Consider the following 16,709-nt stretch of genomic DNA (forward strand, 5'->3'; position numbering starts at 1 on the left):
ATTTATCATACAGACATTTATCATGAATCTATACTGTTACTAATTGAGCAGACCTTTGGAAGAGCACTTATATTTGTTACATAGCCAACCAAATGTATATTTAGGAAAGATTTACAGAACGATGATGTATTATAAATATGACCATAATTTTCTTAGGCTTAGGGAACTGCTAGAATTTTCAGATTGCCTAAATGATTGACCTCAGAAAAAACATAAGCCATTTTACTTTTCATAAATTATTTAAAAGGAGATAGCCTTGTAGCTGAAGCACAGGATTGTGAGTAGGAAGATCTAGTTTCTATTTCCAGCCCTGCCACCCAGATTCTCTCTGACTTTGTGATTGGTCACTTAAAGTATGTGCCTTGTAAATCCATGAGTATAATGGGTTTAATAATATCTGATCAAATTTCTAGGCAGTAAATGTAGTTAATATAACATTTTGAAATTAATGAATGGGTTTTCAGTTTATTCTTGAAAGTAATTTTACATATTAGTTTTATGTAATATAAAATACTGGCCCTTCTATTTATATTTATCTATATACATTTGGTTTTATTGAAGTATTAACAGTACCAGCAACAGACATTGCTGAAGAAACTGTGATCAGTGAAGAACCACCAATCAAGAGGCAGTGCATTGAGATTGTTGAAAATCGCATGGAGTCTGCAGAAATAGAAGTAAGGAGTCTATTACCTGATGTATTTTAACCAGAATTTTCAAAATGGAATGTTTTGTTGTTTCTTGTTTTATAGCAGAGTTTCTGTGCAATCACAGAATGAAGATAACTTGTTTGTATTCCCATATTCCCACTTGTTTGTTTATTATCAGAACTTGTGTTTTACAAAATTGCTATAAGAAGTACATAGCATAGCATATGATCAATCTTCCCATTGCCCATTTGTGCATATATATGTCATTTATTTTTGTACTTGATTATTTTTTTTCTTTTACTATCACCAGTAAATTCTTAAACCTAGATACGGGTATATCATTATCTAATGTAACTTTTCATCAACAATGAATGAGAATAATGTTCTATCATCTCTCTCTTAAAACACATTTGTCTTGATTACTGAAAATATATTATGATTTTTACCATTAATAACATCTAGGTAAGATATTCAGTGAGTGAAAGCACAAAACATAGATTCTATCTTGCTGTTATAAATTTTTACCAGTTTTTTGACTATGTGCAGAAATATTAATAAAGCATCAGGTTGCACCATTTGGTGTATTGAAATTTTAATGCAAAAGTCCTATCTTAAAATAAAAGTGAGATCCACAATTGTGCATTGGCAACCTCTTTCTTTGCTGCATTATTTGATTAAAGGTCTATGAAAACTGCTACCTACCCCGATTAGACTGTAAATGCCAAATTGTTTTGTTTCTTTGAACCTTACAGTATTTTGTTTCACAATGTGTTTATCATTTATCATTGTATAGTTTGTGGAAGGATTCATCATGCATGTCTAATAGCTATAATTAGCATATATCAATGAATTTTTCTCTGTATATTAGATCACACAAAGTACATTCTACTCTTAGGTGTGTGATCATTACATAACGATACAATTAAGATTTTTTTCGCTGCACTTTTTAAATGTATGATTTTTAATAAAAACAAAACTTCTGTTCACACACTTTTAAAAATCTGCCTGCATTTTTCTTAGTAAAGAAAGCTATATCCTTGATTCCAATGAACTACACAGTTTTATTAGTCAAAGTGATAAGAACTAATTTAAGAAATTAATCAGATCATTTCTAAATACAGTAAGTCAGGATGTGGCACCTGCCATTGGCCTAGATGGGCCTTTGGTCTGACCCAGTATGGTCATTCTTATGGTAATATAAATACTTTTTCAAAGAGACACTGTCAGCTTAAGTTTCATATTTTAAACAAACTTTTTAAAACTGTTACTAAAATATACTTAAGTGAAACAATGTATTATGTTGTTTTAAAATATTTAAATATCAAGATTAATTTAGTCCTTGATTATGAAATAAGATATGTACAGGCAGATCTCTGTACCTTCACAGAGTCTATTGACTCTGAGGGACATGACCATCACAGTCTGATTGCATCTGTTTTTATTTCTGGATCCTCATATTTAGTGGTCAGTCACCCCCCTTTAAGCGACTTCATGTTGTTGTCATAGGTAGAAAGCAGAAGATAAATAATTGAAACAAGAAAAAAAACCTTTATTATTTGAAGAGCAAAAATTTCATCTCTTCTTGAATTTAATATTTTAATCATCATTGTTGCCTTTTGTTGTTTGATTTTTAAATAAAAGGGTAATATTTCTTCACCATTTCACGTTCTTAGCACATCTATATTTATTTATGAAATCTTTATGTAAACCAAACTCCTTTTTTACTTCAGTGAGAAATTTTCCTGTTTAGTAGTTGCCGGATAGAGACTTCGGTTAATTTTTTCAGTTTGAATGCTGAACTCTCATAAGATATATTAATCAAAGGTTCAGTTACTAGGAATATGTCTGACTTAATTGAAGTTTTGTGAAGAATATAAAAAATTGTCAGAAGTCCCAGACAATTTTAACATACTTAAATAAGTTGAAAAATTTTACTTATATAGGTTGAAACTCTCTTAACTGGGATGGATGTTGCAGGACCAGAGAGTCCTGGTGGAAGGCCAGCAGTAAGGATCCCTGCAGAGTTGGCAGGGCAGCGGGCTGCCCACAGCGAGTTGATGGCGGGGCCACCCAGCACGTGGCAGCGGGGATGCCCAGTGGCATTGGCTAACCTGACTGCCTAGTGGAGCTGGGAGCTGTGGTAGCTCAGTGGGGCAGGGAGCCGTGGTATGCAGTTGTCCCATATGTTCTGGAGCTCCAGGGCTATGCCCATAACTGCCTGGCAGGTCCCGGAGCTCCAGGGGAGTGCATGTGGCAGTCTTGCAGGTCCCAGAGCCAGGTCAGTGATGGCTGACCAGTGGGGTGGGCAGGGCAGAGCGGCCAGCAGGAAGTAGGGAGCTGGCCAGCAGCCGAGCCGGGGTACCAGTAGCAGCGGTCCAAAATTACCTCCCCTGATCCGGCAAAATCCCTTATCCAGCAAAATCCCTCAGCCGGGACCAGGCAGGTCCTGAGCATACCAGACCAGGGAGGTTCAATCTGTACAAGCATTTATTTTTTGACTGGTCAAGTTCAATATTGACTTCCATCCATAACTCAATATATAATTTACAATGATTCATATTCACCATTGAGATTGACTTCCACTTTTCCTAAGGTGTCTTAGGAAAAGTGTGACACACATTAAAAATACCCAGCAAATAGAATTATCATTGCATGAAACTTTGCAATTTAATTTAGTCATCAGTGAAAGGATCACATTTCTTCTTTTTTATTGACTGTTAAATATTACCTGACATCTTCCATTATTTGTAATTAATTACACACAGAATTATCTGTCCTACCTATAACAACACCTAATATAAGTATAAGTGACCACAATTCTTTCTGTAAAACATAAACATTGGCAATAAGGGTTTGGAGGCATTTTGTAGTTAGCAAAACTACTTTTAACTCACTTCAGTCTTCAGATGAATACGCGTGTAAAATATTGCACAGTAAGACAGTAAAAAAACATTTTTTTTTCTCAGGGAAACTGAGAACAAACTATCTGCTAATTCAAAACCACTACCAGCTATATCTCTGGTAGTGGTTCCTAGAATTGATATGATTCCTTTCAGTCCCCAGTCTTCCTGTTGCTGATGAACTGCATAAAGCTGTCTATCTCTTCTATTTTGCTGGTGAAAATTTCCTTTTCCCACCTCTCTCTGTGTTCTATCTCTTCCCTAGTCTAGCCTGTGAGATCCTGCCATTTAAGGACAGGCTCTGCTTTCTCCCATATATGAGGGAGATAGCAGCAGAGCTCACTACAGCAACTGCTTCTTTTTTTTTTTTGGCATCAGCTTTGGACATCCACAAGCATCTGCTTGCAGCAATTGCCTGATGCTTTCATCTGACTTCACAGATGAAATATAGCTTCACAGCTGATATAGCTAGCTATGGCTAGTTGCCCCATCTTCAGCATCTCAGTAGATTTACGTAGCTGTGGTTTCTGGCTGGAAGAGGTCCTTTCTTAGGGTACATCTACACTAGCCCCCTAGATCGATCTAGGGAGGCTAATGAGGGCAACCAAAATTGCAAATCAAGCCCAGGATTTAAATATCCCACGCTTGATTTGTATGTTCCTGGCCAGTCGCCATTTTAGAAATTGACTAGCCCGAAGTAACTGCCTGTGTCTACACGCAGCAGTGAAACGGGATTCTGATTTAAAGCCCCTAAATCGAATTAGCTGGTAAACCTCATTGCAGGAAGAATACCAGCTAATTCAAGTTAGGGCTTTAAATTGGAATCCCATTTCACTGCCGGGTGTAGACGCGGGCAGTTACTTCGGGCTAGTCAATTTCTAAAATGACGACCGGACGGGAACATGCAAATCAAGCGCGGGATATTTAAATCCCGGGCTTGATTTGCAATTTTGGTCGCCCTCATTAGCCTCCCTAGATCGATCTAGGGGGCTAGTGTAGACGTACCCTTAGATTCTTAGGCTAAGTTAATGTGGCAGTTCTGAGTTTACCAGGATCTACATCCTTTTCAGGAGATTAGACTCCCTTTTTAAGACACCAGGATCAGATTCACACAGGGGATGTGCTTCTGTCTCTCCCAAGACTGTCTCCCTTAGACTTGCTCTTCTCAACTTCCCATTCTGCAGGCTCTTCTACTTATAAATTGTAAGCTTGTTGGCTCTCCCTAAATTAGGTAGATATTTTATAGAGGCACCAACCAGTGCCGGCCTTTTTGCTTTCAGCTTTTGAGACTAGAGGTCTATCTTAAGATCCTTTTTTCTAGGGCTCCACTCTCTAAGTGAGGAATAAGGCTCACTTCCCCTCTAGATTCATCCCAATTCCTCACTGGCCTGTTTCATTCTCCATTACCTTTTTTTCTGCTTTGTAGTTCTGACAACTGCCTAGTGGAAAGCTAAAACAATCTGGAAGTAAAGGTTCAAGTAATCCTTAGTTCATTTCTCAGAGAGGTGATATCTTGTGCTGCTTCATCTTTCTTGTTTTCAGAGTCTGAGGTTTTGTCTATATTTTGATCTGAAGGTTTGGGTAGACATGCATGCTAGCCTTGATTGAGCTAGTGCACTAAACAATAGCAATTTAGACCCAGTAGCATGGACAGCTGGAATAGCTAATTGACCAAAGGACAATCTCACCTGGGACTGTAGGTATTTACTTGGGCAGCAAGCCTGTCATATCTCTATAGATATGTAGACATACCTTGAATCAGATAAGTGGTGTGGGAGAGGACTTTTGACACCAAAATTCTGGACAGCTTTATAAATTAAAGGAAAGGGATTCATATTTTCTTTTCTCCAGTCCTCTTGGGTCCAAGGTATGTATCGTATATTACAGTTAGCAAAGGACCATTTCAACTAAGCTATTATAGTCCTCAATTCCTATAGCTTTGTTCTAAATTTGGAGAAGAGTTCCTGGTTTATTCACAAGATCTAGCTCATCAGACTTGCTCTTTCTTGCATTTTCTGAAAAAAGGTTTCAAGACACAGTCAAGTTCCAACTTCCAGCCTCCTCACATCTTTTGGAATGGGCATGAACATGCTTAGTCTCATAGGCTCAATGGACCATTCTGAATACAAAGCCAGTCAAGACTTCCTTTCCTCTAGGAGCACTAGAACGATTTCTCATTGTTTGATTTCCTTATTTGCCCAGGGCCAGCTGTCCCTGAAACAGGTTATTTCCGAATCTTCTCAGATCAGCCCAGATCACTCTAGAATCACAGCTGCTGTTAGTCTTCAGAGCTGGGATGTCATACAGGTATGAGAGCATGTATAGGGCTTTGTTCCAAGTGAGAAATGAGGAGGAATATCAGCTCCCTAAAGCTGAGGGGAGTGAGCATGACCATTCAACTCTTTCTCCCCTTCCTCTCTACTCCAGCAATACAGAAAGAATGTAACCAATGTACTTGAATTGCATATGTGCAACAAACGGGGTGATATGAGTTCTTCTCTCAGAATCAAGTTCCTCTGTAATCTGTCCCCTGCGGAAGGGGGAGAAGGGAAGGGAAGGCAGCTCTCTTGTTCACTACAGCCATCTACAATTAAGGGAAATAGAACATGCAGATTGATGTTTAACTGTGTATTCTAAAACTGGGTTCTCCATCAGGTGGACTTCTGTGTTGGTATTAAAGATCAACGATTCTCTTTCTGTTGTACTATGTGTTGGGTCTCCTTTGTTTGGAGAGAGAGTACCCTCTCATTCAGCTAGCAGGGAGTCTGGATGGAGGTATTTGATTTCCCCCATTTACAGCAAGAAGGCCAGGAATAGATCAACAGGTTTCAAGCAAAGATTATTCTAAGCCCTCTCTTCTGTATTTGAAAGCCTTGGCTCTCCAGAATGCTTCAAAAATCCATCATCCGCCCATAGTCACTCTCATTCTTTAGGGATCAGCTCATCTGTATCTAGTTTCCACCTGTGTTCCCTTCGGGGCATGGGGCTTGCCAAAGTCCTAAGGTTTCAAACCCTGCAGGTCTTGCCTGAACTCTATGCCAATGAGCCACATCCACAACTTGTGCCTTCAGTGCCTGGGACAATTCCACCAGGTTGACGTGCAAGATCTTCACGGTCTTCAAACCATGTACCAGAAAAGAGTGGGACTTTCGTCTGAAGCAGCTTCTTATGGAATCTGCTCTTCAGCCTCAGCCTCAGGATCCAGCACCCACTTCAGGGTGCAGCGTGCCCCTGTCAGTCCCAGGAGCAGCACCAAAGAAGGGCATCTCACTGCACCAATTCACCCCAAAGGTCTGTCTGGCTTTGCTCTCACTCCTCAGTATGGTCTTCCAAGGTGACCAATCCTTCATTGTCGATGCATGCAGCACCTCCTGCTTCCTCCACACCTTCCTCATCAGCAGGCCCTGATGGACTCGGGCACAGAAGTGCTGAGCTCCTCCTATGCATTGAGCCCTATCCTCTTGGACTCCCCAAAGGGTGAGCCATTGGCGATTGGTTCATCCTCCATGTTGGACACCTTCAAGGCTTTTCAGAGTCTCATCAAAATGATGCAGTCCCCATCCCAGGACATGGCTCTGCCTCCCACCAGTTTTCATGAGGGAAGCTGGCCATGATGGGCCCACTAGTTCCTCCCCAGCATCTCCCTGCCTGGAGTTCCAGGACGGTGACATGGAACACTGCTGGTCCAACTTGTGACACCAGTCACACTCATAGCACCACTCTTGCAGCCAGCCCAGCCCTCTTGGAGCTGTTCCCACTCAAAGGCATCAGTTGTGAGCAGTTCTTGGTCAGGCTCTGTGTAGTTCCAGCACTCCACCCATCCTTGTGATCATCTCTGTGGGACCTCTTGGCACTGGGGGTCCCAGCACCATTCGAGTTCTGCCTCATCCAGACAGCATTGGCACCACAGTTCCCGCTCCCCTCACCTTTGGCATCATTCTTCAGAATAAAGGGGGTGACTTACTTTCACATTGAGATCAAGGCCTTGCACAGATGATTCATCCAGTTACTGGTGAGGCAGTCACATTTCCAGTTCACTGCCCTCCCTTTTGGACTTTCTACAACACCGTGGGTGTTTTACCAAATGCATGGCAGTAATGGCGGTCTTCCTCAAGCGTTGTGGGGTCCAGGTCTACTTAAACGTGGATGACTGACTCCTGTGGGGCTGTTCTTATCTATGAGTTGAGGCACATGTCACCTTTTACCAGGGCGACTCTTGACAGTTGGGTAACGAAGTCCCTTAGGTGAGCTCCCCCAAGCGCTATGGTCTGCAGAAGAGTTGTCCTTTCATATCAACGTATGCAAGCTTTAAGCAGCCCATCTTGCATGTCTTGCATTTAGTCCTCACCTTTTGAAGTCGGTGTGTGCCGGTCATGATGGACAACATGACTGCTATGTACTATATCAACAAACAAGGTGGAGCTTGGTTGTCTCCTCCCCTCCCCCCCCCTTTGTGCTGAAGCCTGCCATCTGTGGGATCTGTGCATAGTCCACTCTATTTAGCTGAAGCATGATACCTTCCAGGGGTCCGGAACCAGCTGGCGGATCTAGTCAGCCACCATTTTCTCACTCGTGAGTGGTTGGTCTGGCTGGATGTTCTTCACACTGTTTTCTGGAACTGGGGGTTTCCCTTGCTCAAAATCTTTGCTATTTGGAACAGCTGGAAATACCCACAATTCTGCTCATCCTGGGGCCTCGGTCCAGGGTCTCTAGTGGATGTATTCCTGATTTTGTGGTGGACCAGCCTCCTGTATCCCTTTCCCCCATTTCTGCTGGTTCACAAAGTGCTCCTGAAGCTCTGGAGAGACAGGGCAAACATTATCCTTATAACCCCAGCTGGGCTTGTTAGCACTAGTACCCTACTCTTCTGGAACTGTTACTACAACCACCCATTCCACTCCCTCTGTTCCCAGATCCCATCACACAAGGCCACAACTGTCTTTGCCACCTGGGCCTAAGCTCTTTCCATCTCTCAGCATTCATGGCTGAACCCCGGTGAGCAGACCTGGTCTGAGCAGGTCCATCAGGTCCTTTGCAGTAAGAAGCCTTCTACTAGGCTCACATACCTGGCTAAGTGGAAGCTCTTTTCCTGTTGATTTCTCTAGCATAACTTGGCATCCTTGTTGGCCTCTGTCCCTCAGGTACTGGTATCCCTGAAGCGCCAGGACCTACCTACTTCTTTGCTGAAGGTTTACCTGACAGCTGTTTTGGCTTTCCACCCAGGGGAGGCCAGTTACTCTGTCTTCATGAACCCCTTGGCTAGGCACTTCCTCAAGGGCATGGTTAGACTCTACCAGCCAGTCTGTCACCTGGTCTCAGCTTGGGATCTCAACCTGGTCCTCTTGGTGCTCATGGGTCCTCTTCTTTGAACCCTTAGCCACATATTCACTGCTTTACCTTTCATGGAAAGTGGCTTTCCTGGTTGCCATCACTTCCGCCAGAATATTGTTGGAGCTCTGTGCTCTTTTGTCGGAACCCCATATACTGTGTTCCACCAGGATAAGGTCCAGCTTCCCCCACACCCGACTTTCCTCCCGAAAGTGGTCTCTAGCTTTCACAATGGTCAGGATATTTTTCTTCCCATTTTTCTAGCCTGAGCCTCATCAGAACTCATGGGAGTAAAGACTGTCCTTCCTTGACATCAGGCTGACTCTCACCTTTTATATCAACAGTACTAGATCCTCTGGTAAATTCTTGCAGTTTTTAGTGCCAGTGCCTGACCAGATGAAGGGGCTGCCAGTCTCGTTGCAGCACATCTCCTCTTGGATTACGGCATGCATCCGCATGTGCTATGATCTTGCTACGGTTTCCCTATTGCCTCTCATGGTACATATACGGAGGCGCATGCCTCTTCAGCTGACTTCCTGGCTCCCATTCCTCTTCAGGAAATCTATAGTGCTGCAACATAGTCCTTGGTGCTTCATGTTGCACCATTGTGCAACAGTCTAGACGCAATGTGGCCTTTGGTGCCACAGTACTTGGATCAGCTACACGTTGACTTCAACCCCTCCTCCTGAGTAAGACTTGCGAATCACCTGACTTGGAATAGATCTGAGCAAGCACTTGAAGAAATACTGCTATTCACCTTTGTAATTGTTCTTTGAGATGTGTTGCTCATATTTATTTCATACTCACCCTCCTTTCCACTGTCAGCTTAGCTGTCAAGAAGGAACTGAGGGGCAGTTGGGTCAGCAGGGTCATATATACTGTGCCGTACTGGAAGCTTGGAATAGATATGAGCAACACATTTCAAAGAACAACATTTACAAATCTGAGTAACCATTTTTTTTCATCTATAAAATATCCATGTGCACCTTCCTGGATAGATACCTTGTAGAATGCAGGCATGTCGTGGAAGAGAAGTATCATGGCAGGGAAGAAAAGATCCTCTGATGAAGACGTGTGAAGATCCTTCCTTTCAGTTTGCTTCAACCTTGTGCTATGGGTTTCTTCAGTCTGTTTGCATTCTTTAAAAATATGTTTTCACATTTATATGTAGTATTGATCTTTTCCAGTATCTCCTCCCCCCTTATGTTGTTTTTTACTTGCTGGTTCCCAGGCTTAGCTGCAGATTGGATGGTGGTGATTTCTAGAGAATAGGGAAATTCTGTCTGTCTTGATTGATTGATTGGTGATTTTATGGAATGGCCAGTCTGAAGCATTATTCCTCTGGAGTTTTCTGTGTCATTGTTCTTGTATTTTTCAATTTGGAAGTAATCCAAGAAGCAGACTTGACTTGAGGCTCAGACAACATTAAAAGAAACCTTACTTAGTTAAAAAGCAAGGAATTTTCATTTATGTGCATCATTTCTTATTAGAGGAAGTTTGGCGTGTACCGTATGTTCTCAAGGTTTCTATATGTAGAGTAGTTACCAGTAAAATATTTAAAATTCTTATCTGCACTTAAAAGTATTGCTGTTTTAATTTAAATAGTACAAAGCTCCAAATAAGATAAAATATCATGAGGTTATCTATATCTGACTTCAGCTCTAACTCCTTTTTGTAAAATAATCTTCCATTTCTCAGACATGTGATTCTATTTATTTATTGTGCAAAAAATCCCTTTCAATATGAGAAAGATGTTCTTTCGCACCAAATTTCTGAACATAACTTTTTAACATTCCTTTATACCAGAAGACTATTGTGCCAGAAAGCTTAACTCTATTTTTTATATTTTCATATTATTTCTTTTTACTGACAGTTTTAATTTAAAATAGCACACACCATCAGATCTTCCATTTACATTAGAGATTGGTGTATCTGCATTATATATCTTATATCAACTCTGTTAGCTGCGTAAAATGTGGTTATTTGGAGACTTTTTAAAAAGGCTATTTTTAACTCAGTGGATTTGCTCCTTTTTCTTTATTTAGTACAGAGGTTCCCAACCTTTTCCAGATGGGGACCCATTTTGACAATTCAGGAAGACTTGGTGACTCAAGGCAATTCAAAAATGGGGAAAGGAAAGGGGACAGAGCCACCTGGGGAGACGCTTGGCGACCCTTTTGAAATGTAATGGCGACCCATATTTGGGTCCTGACCCATAGGTTGGGAAACCCTGATTGAGTCAAGTATGCTTGCTTTAGTTAATCCAGCTGAATAGCAGTATAAGAGCAGCATAATAGCAGTATAAGATTTAGCCCATATATAAGCTTTTACTTCCCCTGTTTTCACTGCAGAAAAATGTAGCTGTGGGAGATGGATGAATTCATATCTCATCTTGCTTCATCAGTTTATTAGGTTTGACTTGCAGAATCTTTTTTTACTGACGATAATTACAAGCCAGAAAGAACACATTTGATTTTTAGTCTCCAAGTGGAATTTTTGGCAGTGGCAGTTAGAAAAGTCACCTTTTCACTAGTAAACTGGGAAAACTTGACCTTGGAATTCCTCAGTCATAAATTGTATCCTGGTGCTAATTGCTTGGTATTTTAGAGTATAATTGAAATTTCATGTCCTATGATATGTGAATTTAAATATTTATTTTGCAAAAGGCAATTATCATTGGCCAATCTGATGACAGCATGGTTTAATTTACTATTTAACCATTCATATGTATCTTACATGGCAGCATTCTGGTGCCAAAAAGGAGAAACTTAAAATTTGAATGCCAAATTATCTTGTTAAGTGAGCGATCCAGATCCTTTTAAGATGGAGCCTTTTATTACTGCATGTTCAAGTGGAGTCAAACCTGTTGATTTTAGCTTCCCTTTCAGCCCAGTGTTCAAAACTATGTAAAACCCCATATAAAGTAGCTACAGTACACGTAGTTTATTTTCTTATCTATTCTGATTACTAACTTTTATGAAACTTAATAAAATCTCCCATTTACCCATTGTTTCTGCTACACAGATGCTAACGTTAGCACTGCTCAATTATTTTTGTAAGTCTGACATATTCAGCACCTCATGTGAATCCTAGGTGTAACTCTAGGACCCTGTAGGAAGTGGCAGTCATACTGTGCATATTAAATGTATTTAACATTTTTAGGTACTTATGCAAACAGGTGAGGAGTAGGGTTACTGAGCTGACAAAAGTGTTTTTTTAAGTAGTATATAAAAGCATTTCAGACTTGCTTGAGGTTTGAAATAGTAATATGGTTTGAGCTGCTAGGATGAAGGAGAAAATGTGAGGGAGTGGGGTGATAATGTCGTCTTATTTAATAGACCAACGTTTTCCTGAGGGTTAGCTCAGCAGCTTAATTTTGAGACTCTTGCTTCCAAACTACCAGTTGGTGATTAAAGTGAAAAGAGTGAGTGTATGAAAAATGGGCTTATCCATAAAAGTATGCTGAACTTATTTTAATAGGAAGGCTTCTGCTTGAGTAAAGATCAAAACAAAGCTATTTTGCAAGGCAGTCATTTTTCAGTAGGATTCAGTATGTCACAATGACTCTTCTCCATCAAACAAGATGGCAGCCTTTACATCATTAATGGCTGAGTACAGCAGAAATACATTCAGCTATGTTCCCTGAGACACAGGAAATGTCTCCTGCTTTGAAATGAAGTGTCTCACTTTGCCTTGAAACTACTCTGTGACATCATGTTTAAATATAGCAGATGCAAGGTATGCCAGGCAATTGGTTGTAGGATGACGAACTGTAATCCACTTTACATAATAAATCAAGCCAAATACTTGTTAGTTCATAATGTACTTTTGAGGGAAAAAACCTTAAAATATTCTTATAGATTATGTAGTGAGTGACTGAAACACAAGTGTATTTTCCAAATGAATGAGAATATAACAGTTAATTTTACAATGAGCAGCCATCACTTTACAGCATAGAGAGCTATTAGTTAAAATTATACCATCCAAATGGCATAATAGAAATAAATAGCATGGTCTTACTCCTATTGAAGTTAGTAAGAATTTTGCCATCAATAGGAAACCAATCAGACTCAAAGTAATTGTAATGGAGCTTGTATGAACAGTAATTCCTCATTTAGCTCGTGCACGCTTAACACATTTTCGCGATAGCACAATTTTTTTTTTAGGGAATGTTTCTTGAATTACACGACTGTCCCCGGAATAACACGATTTCCCCAGCCACCCCCTTGCCGGCGGCTGTGCAGGGCTTCCCCCGCCTCCCTGCAAAGCAGCGGAGGGTTCACTGCTCGCGCGCCGTTGCCCGCTGACTCCCCCTCACCAGACACAGTGCGGATCCCAGCAGACGCCCATCATAGGGGCATACTCCCAACCCAATCCCCCTCCCCTCTTCTCTCTTTCCCTTCCCCAGAACCAAACCCCTCCCCTCCCTGCTGTAACCCAGTTCCCTTTCTCCCCCAACTTTATGTCCCGGTCCCAACAGACACCGCTGCTTGAAAGGCAATCCCCACCTTTTCCATTATTTTCAATGGGGAAATTGACCCCGCATAACACGTTTTCACTTAACACGATCATTTTCTGAAACATATCTATAATGTTAAATAAGGAATTACTGTATTAGAATAGTACTTGATCGGCATGCTTTTGTCTCCTTAGTTTATTTTCCATAAAAGCATGATTGGCATTTATAATAAGCTGTGGCAGGCTGTTAGCTGATGACATTATATTCTGATCAAATAACTAGATAGTAAATGCACAAAGTGGAAGGAGGGAATTAAAATTTTTTTTTCTCTAATTCCTTTTAATTAGAGTAATCTTAAGGGATAATTCCAGGCAATACGTACATGTAACAATTCTAAGTTAAAAAAATTCTAACAAGATTTAAGATGTCCAAGTCTCTCTTAAATTATTTAACAGATTAAAAATGTTATTTTGATGGTCTGAAGCACAGTTACCACATTAGAATGCAGTTTTGTTAGTTATTCAATATACATATACAACCAGCATGTTATTTTACTTGATCACATATTGGAGATTGAAATATGACTCCAGAAGTAATCTTGTGAAGTTCCATGTTTGTTGCATCTTGATTTCTAAATCAGATCGCTTGCTTTGCAATTAAAACTGTTTTTTCACACTAGCCTTGGATTTGAAAGTCAAGCTGTGCCCCTTCAGGTTTCTGTACTCTTGCCAGAAATAAAAATTCTGTAACTGGACTTTAGCCTGTCCTTCAGCTGAACTAAACTAAAAAAGAATTCTGTAGTATAGTAGAACCTCCGAGTTACAAACACCTTGGAAATGGAAGTTCTTCATCATTCTGAAATGTTCTTAACTCTGAAAAAAATGTTATGGTTCTTACAAAAGTTTACAACTGAACACTGACTTGATACAGGTTCGATCTTCCTGGTCCAGCACCATCAGGACCTGATAAGTCCCGAACAAGAAAATTTTCCAGACCAGGAGAGATCCCTTGCCACTGGCCCTCAAATCCATTGCCTGCTGCTGGCAGGCTGCCCCAGCAGGCACCCTGCCTTGTGCGCCTCCCCCCTCAACCTGGCTGGGCTTCTTGCCCAGCTGTTGTCTCCCTGACGAGCCCAGACTCTGGCTCCTGCCGTGGGTCTCTGGCCTCACTTGCCATGAGTTGCCATGAGAGCTGCTGTCAGACTCCAGTCTTGCGCTCCGGGAAACTATTAGGGGATTCTGGCTCTACACTACTGTGGGGCTCCAACTCTGGTCCCAGCACCATGCTTCTGAGGGCTGCTCCGGGGCTCCAGCCCTATGCTGCTGTGCTGCCCCCAGTCAGGCTGCCAACCATGTTAGCCCCAGCTGACCCTCCTTCTTTATCCTCTGTTGCTTTTCTCATTGCATATCCTTTTCATATTGATTTGGGGCAATGGATGTTCCAGAGTGGCTCATCCCCATCATTCATACCCAGGAGTATCCATGGTCCTTCTGGAATATGGATGATGTGGGACCAGAGAGTGCCAGTTTTCAGAGGCGCAACCTGTACAGGTTTGAAGAAGAAAAACGGTTTGTTGTTTTTTTAGTAGTTTAACACAGGACTGAACCCTGTTTGCTCTTTTTGTTTTATTTTGTTTTGTTTCTGCTGCTGCCTGATTTAAAGTTTTTTGGTTCCAAAATGAAGAGTGTGGTTGACTGGTCAGTTATGTAAGTCTGAGGTTCTAGTGTACAAACAGGAGTACAAAGTAATAAAAACCCTGAACTGAATAAGTATGTCTGAGTATACAATTATGTTAGGTGAGAAAGGTATCCTTTTACATTGTATTTTTTGGCAGTAGCTATGATTCAATCATTTGGTATGGTAGAAAATAATTAGAATTCAATGTTACCAGACACATATTACCTTGAGGTGTACTAAATAAAACTAGCCTCAGCGTTGTCCTAGGATCATTACTTGGGGATCCTTCTGTGTGTGTTTTTTGGGGTTTTTTTCCTCTTCAGCAGTGTTGTATGGCAATCTTCAGGATTTTTTTCCTACAAAACAATAGAAGAAAATAAACTGGCATCTCATTCCTTCTCCTGGTGAGGTGAAATAGAGGTTTTCCACCTTAAAACACAGAGATCTCTAGCTGGAGGGAGAAAAGGTTTGACAAATGTGTGTTGCAGGACTGTGGAAACTAAACCACTTAAAAGTACCTGCCAGTAGGATTCTTGGTTAAAATCTTTCTCGTGGGCCAATATTTTATGTTGAGGAATATTGGTGTGTGCGTATTTGTATGAGTATATATTTACGCGGTATATAAACTAGAAGATTTACCCAGCGTTGCTCAGATCCTCAATTTTTGTTTTTGTTTTTTTGGAGAATAAAATGAAAATGTACCGGCTTAATTTAAATAATTTCTCTAGGGTGAGTTTGAGGAATAGGGGTTCAGTATGCAGGCTGCCCCAAGGAAAGAGGACTAACCCAGCCCTCTGTAACAGCAGCTTCTGGTTAGGAGAGAAGCACCTCTCTGTAGTTGCTGCAGTTCCAGAGGGCACGCATGGGGGAAGGGGGTACATGTCACCCAGCTGGGGTAGGTCCAGGTTGCTCTGCCACCCTGTGCTCCCCAGTCAGTGTGTGGAATGCAGCAAACCGTGCACTTCCTCCTTGCTCCCTGATGAAGGAGAACAGCCAAAAATGTCCCTGTACAAATCTGGTGGGGGAACTTCAGCTCCCCCCGCTCTAAAGGGCACCTGGGGGTTGGAGCAGTCCTGGAGAGGGAGGGTGCACCCCCAGCCAACCCCTTTCACCTGCTTGATGATTTTGTCTGTCTTTTCTATATGATTTTATGAGACGCAATTCCATTTATGAGAAGCACATCCCATTTTCCTCGTACAATCAAACCCTTACCATTCTTGAAGTTATGATGATAAAAAAAGCTATACATCGAATTTGGTGGTCCTAGTTCTTACCGTTTAGGAGGAGTTCTTGAACAGACAGACAATCTATCTCAAATATGTAGTAGATATATAATAAGGGGAGGGGGAAAATAATTGAATTAATCAGAGTAGACGTTCTGGACTCTGATTCTTCCACATCAGAATATAAGCAACAATCACTGATCTCCACAGAAGTTATTATCATGATGTAGGGGAACTGGTCCCTAGGAATTTTATTTCTATACTGAAGTTTCTATTTCTAATTACTCATACTCTCTCTCTCTCTTTCTCTCATAATGAAAAACTTGCTTGTCTATGAACTGCATACTAATTTTTTTAGTAAAAAAATTATTCAGATTCTGGAAACTGATTCAGTTCCTGTTCCTGACTATTCAATATAGTCTTCCAAAAGTTGCTGTTTTCTGACAGAAAATATCATAAAAGCATAATCTTA

The 16,709-nt window shown here is 41.0% G+C and overlaps 1 protein-coding gene across 3 annotated transcripts in view; it reads left to right on the forward strand.

Moving 5' to 3' along the window:
* The window catches only part of GABPB1 (GA binding protein transcription factor subunit beta 1), a 52,518-nt gene that overhangs the window by 33,828 nt on the left and 1,981 nt on the right, over positions 1-16,709 (forward strand). For all 3 annotated transcript variants that reach the window (XM_006139236.5, XM_014581654.4, XM_014581653.4), the window contains exon 8: positions 562-677. In XM_006139236.5, the coding sequence (XP_006139298.1) occupies positions 562-677 (116 nt within the window). The remainder of the gene's footprint in view (positions 1-561; positions 678-16,709) is intronic.

The sequence above is a fragment of the Pelodiscus sinensis genome, chromosome 14 (genome assembly GCF_052426305.1).
Source record: "Pelodiscus sinensis isolate ZL-2025 chromosome 14, ASM5242630v1, whole genome shotgun sequence".
NCBI lineage: Eukaryota > Metazoa > Chordata > Testudines > Trionychidae > Pelodiscus > Pelodiscus sinensis.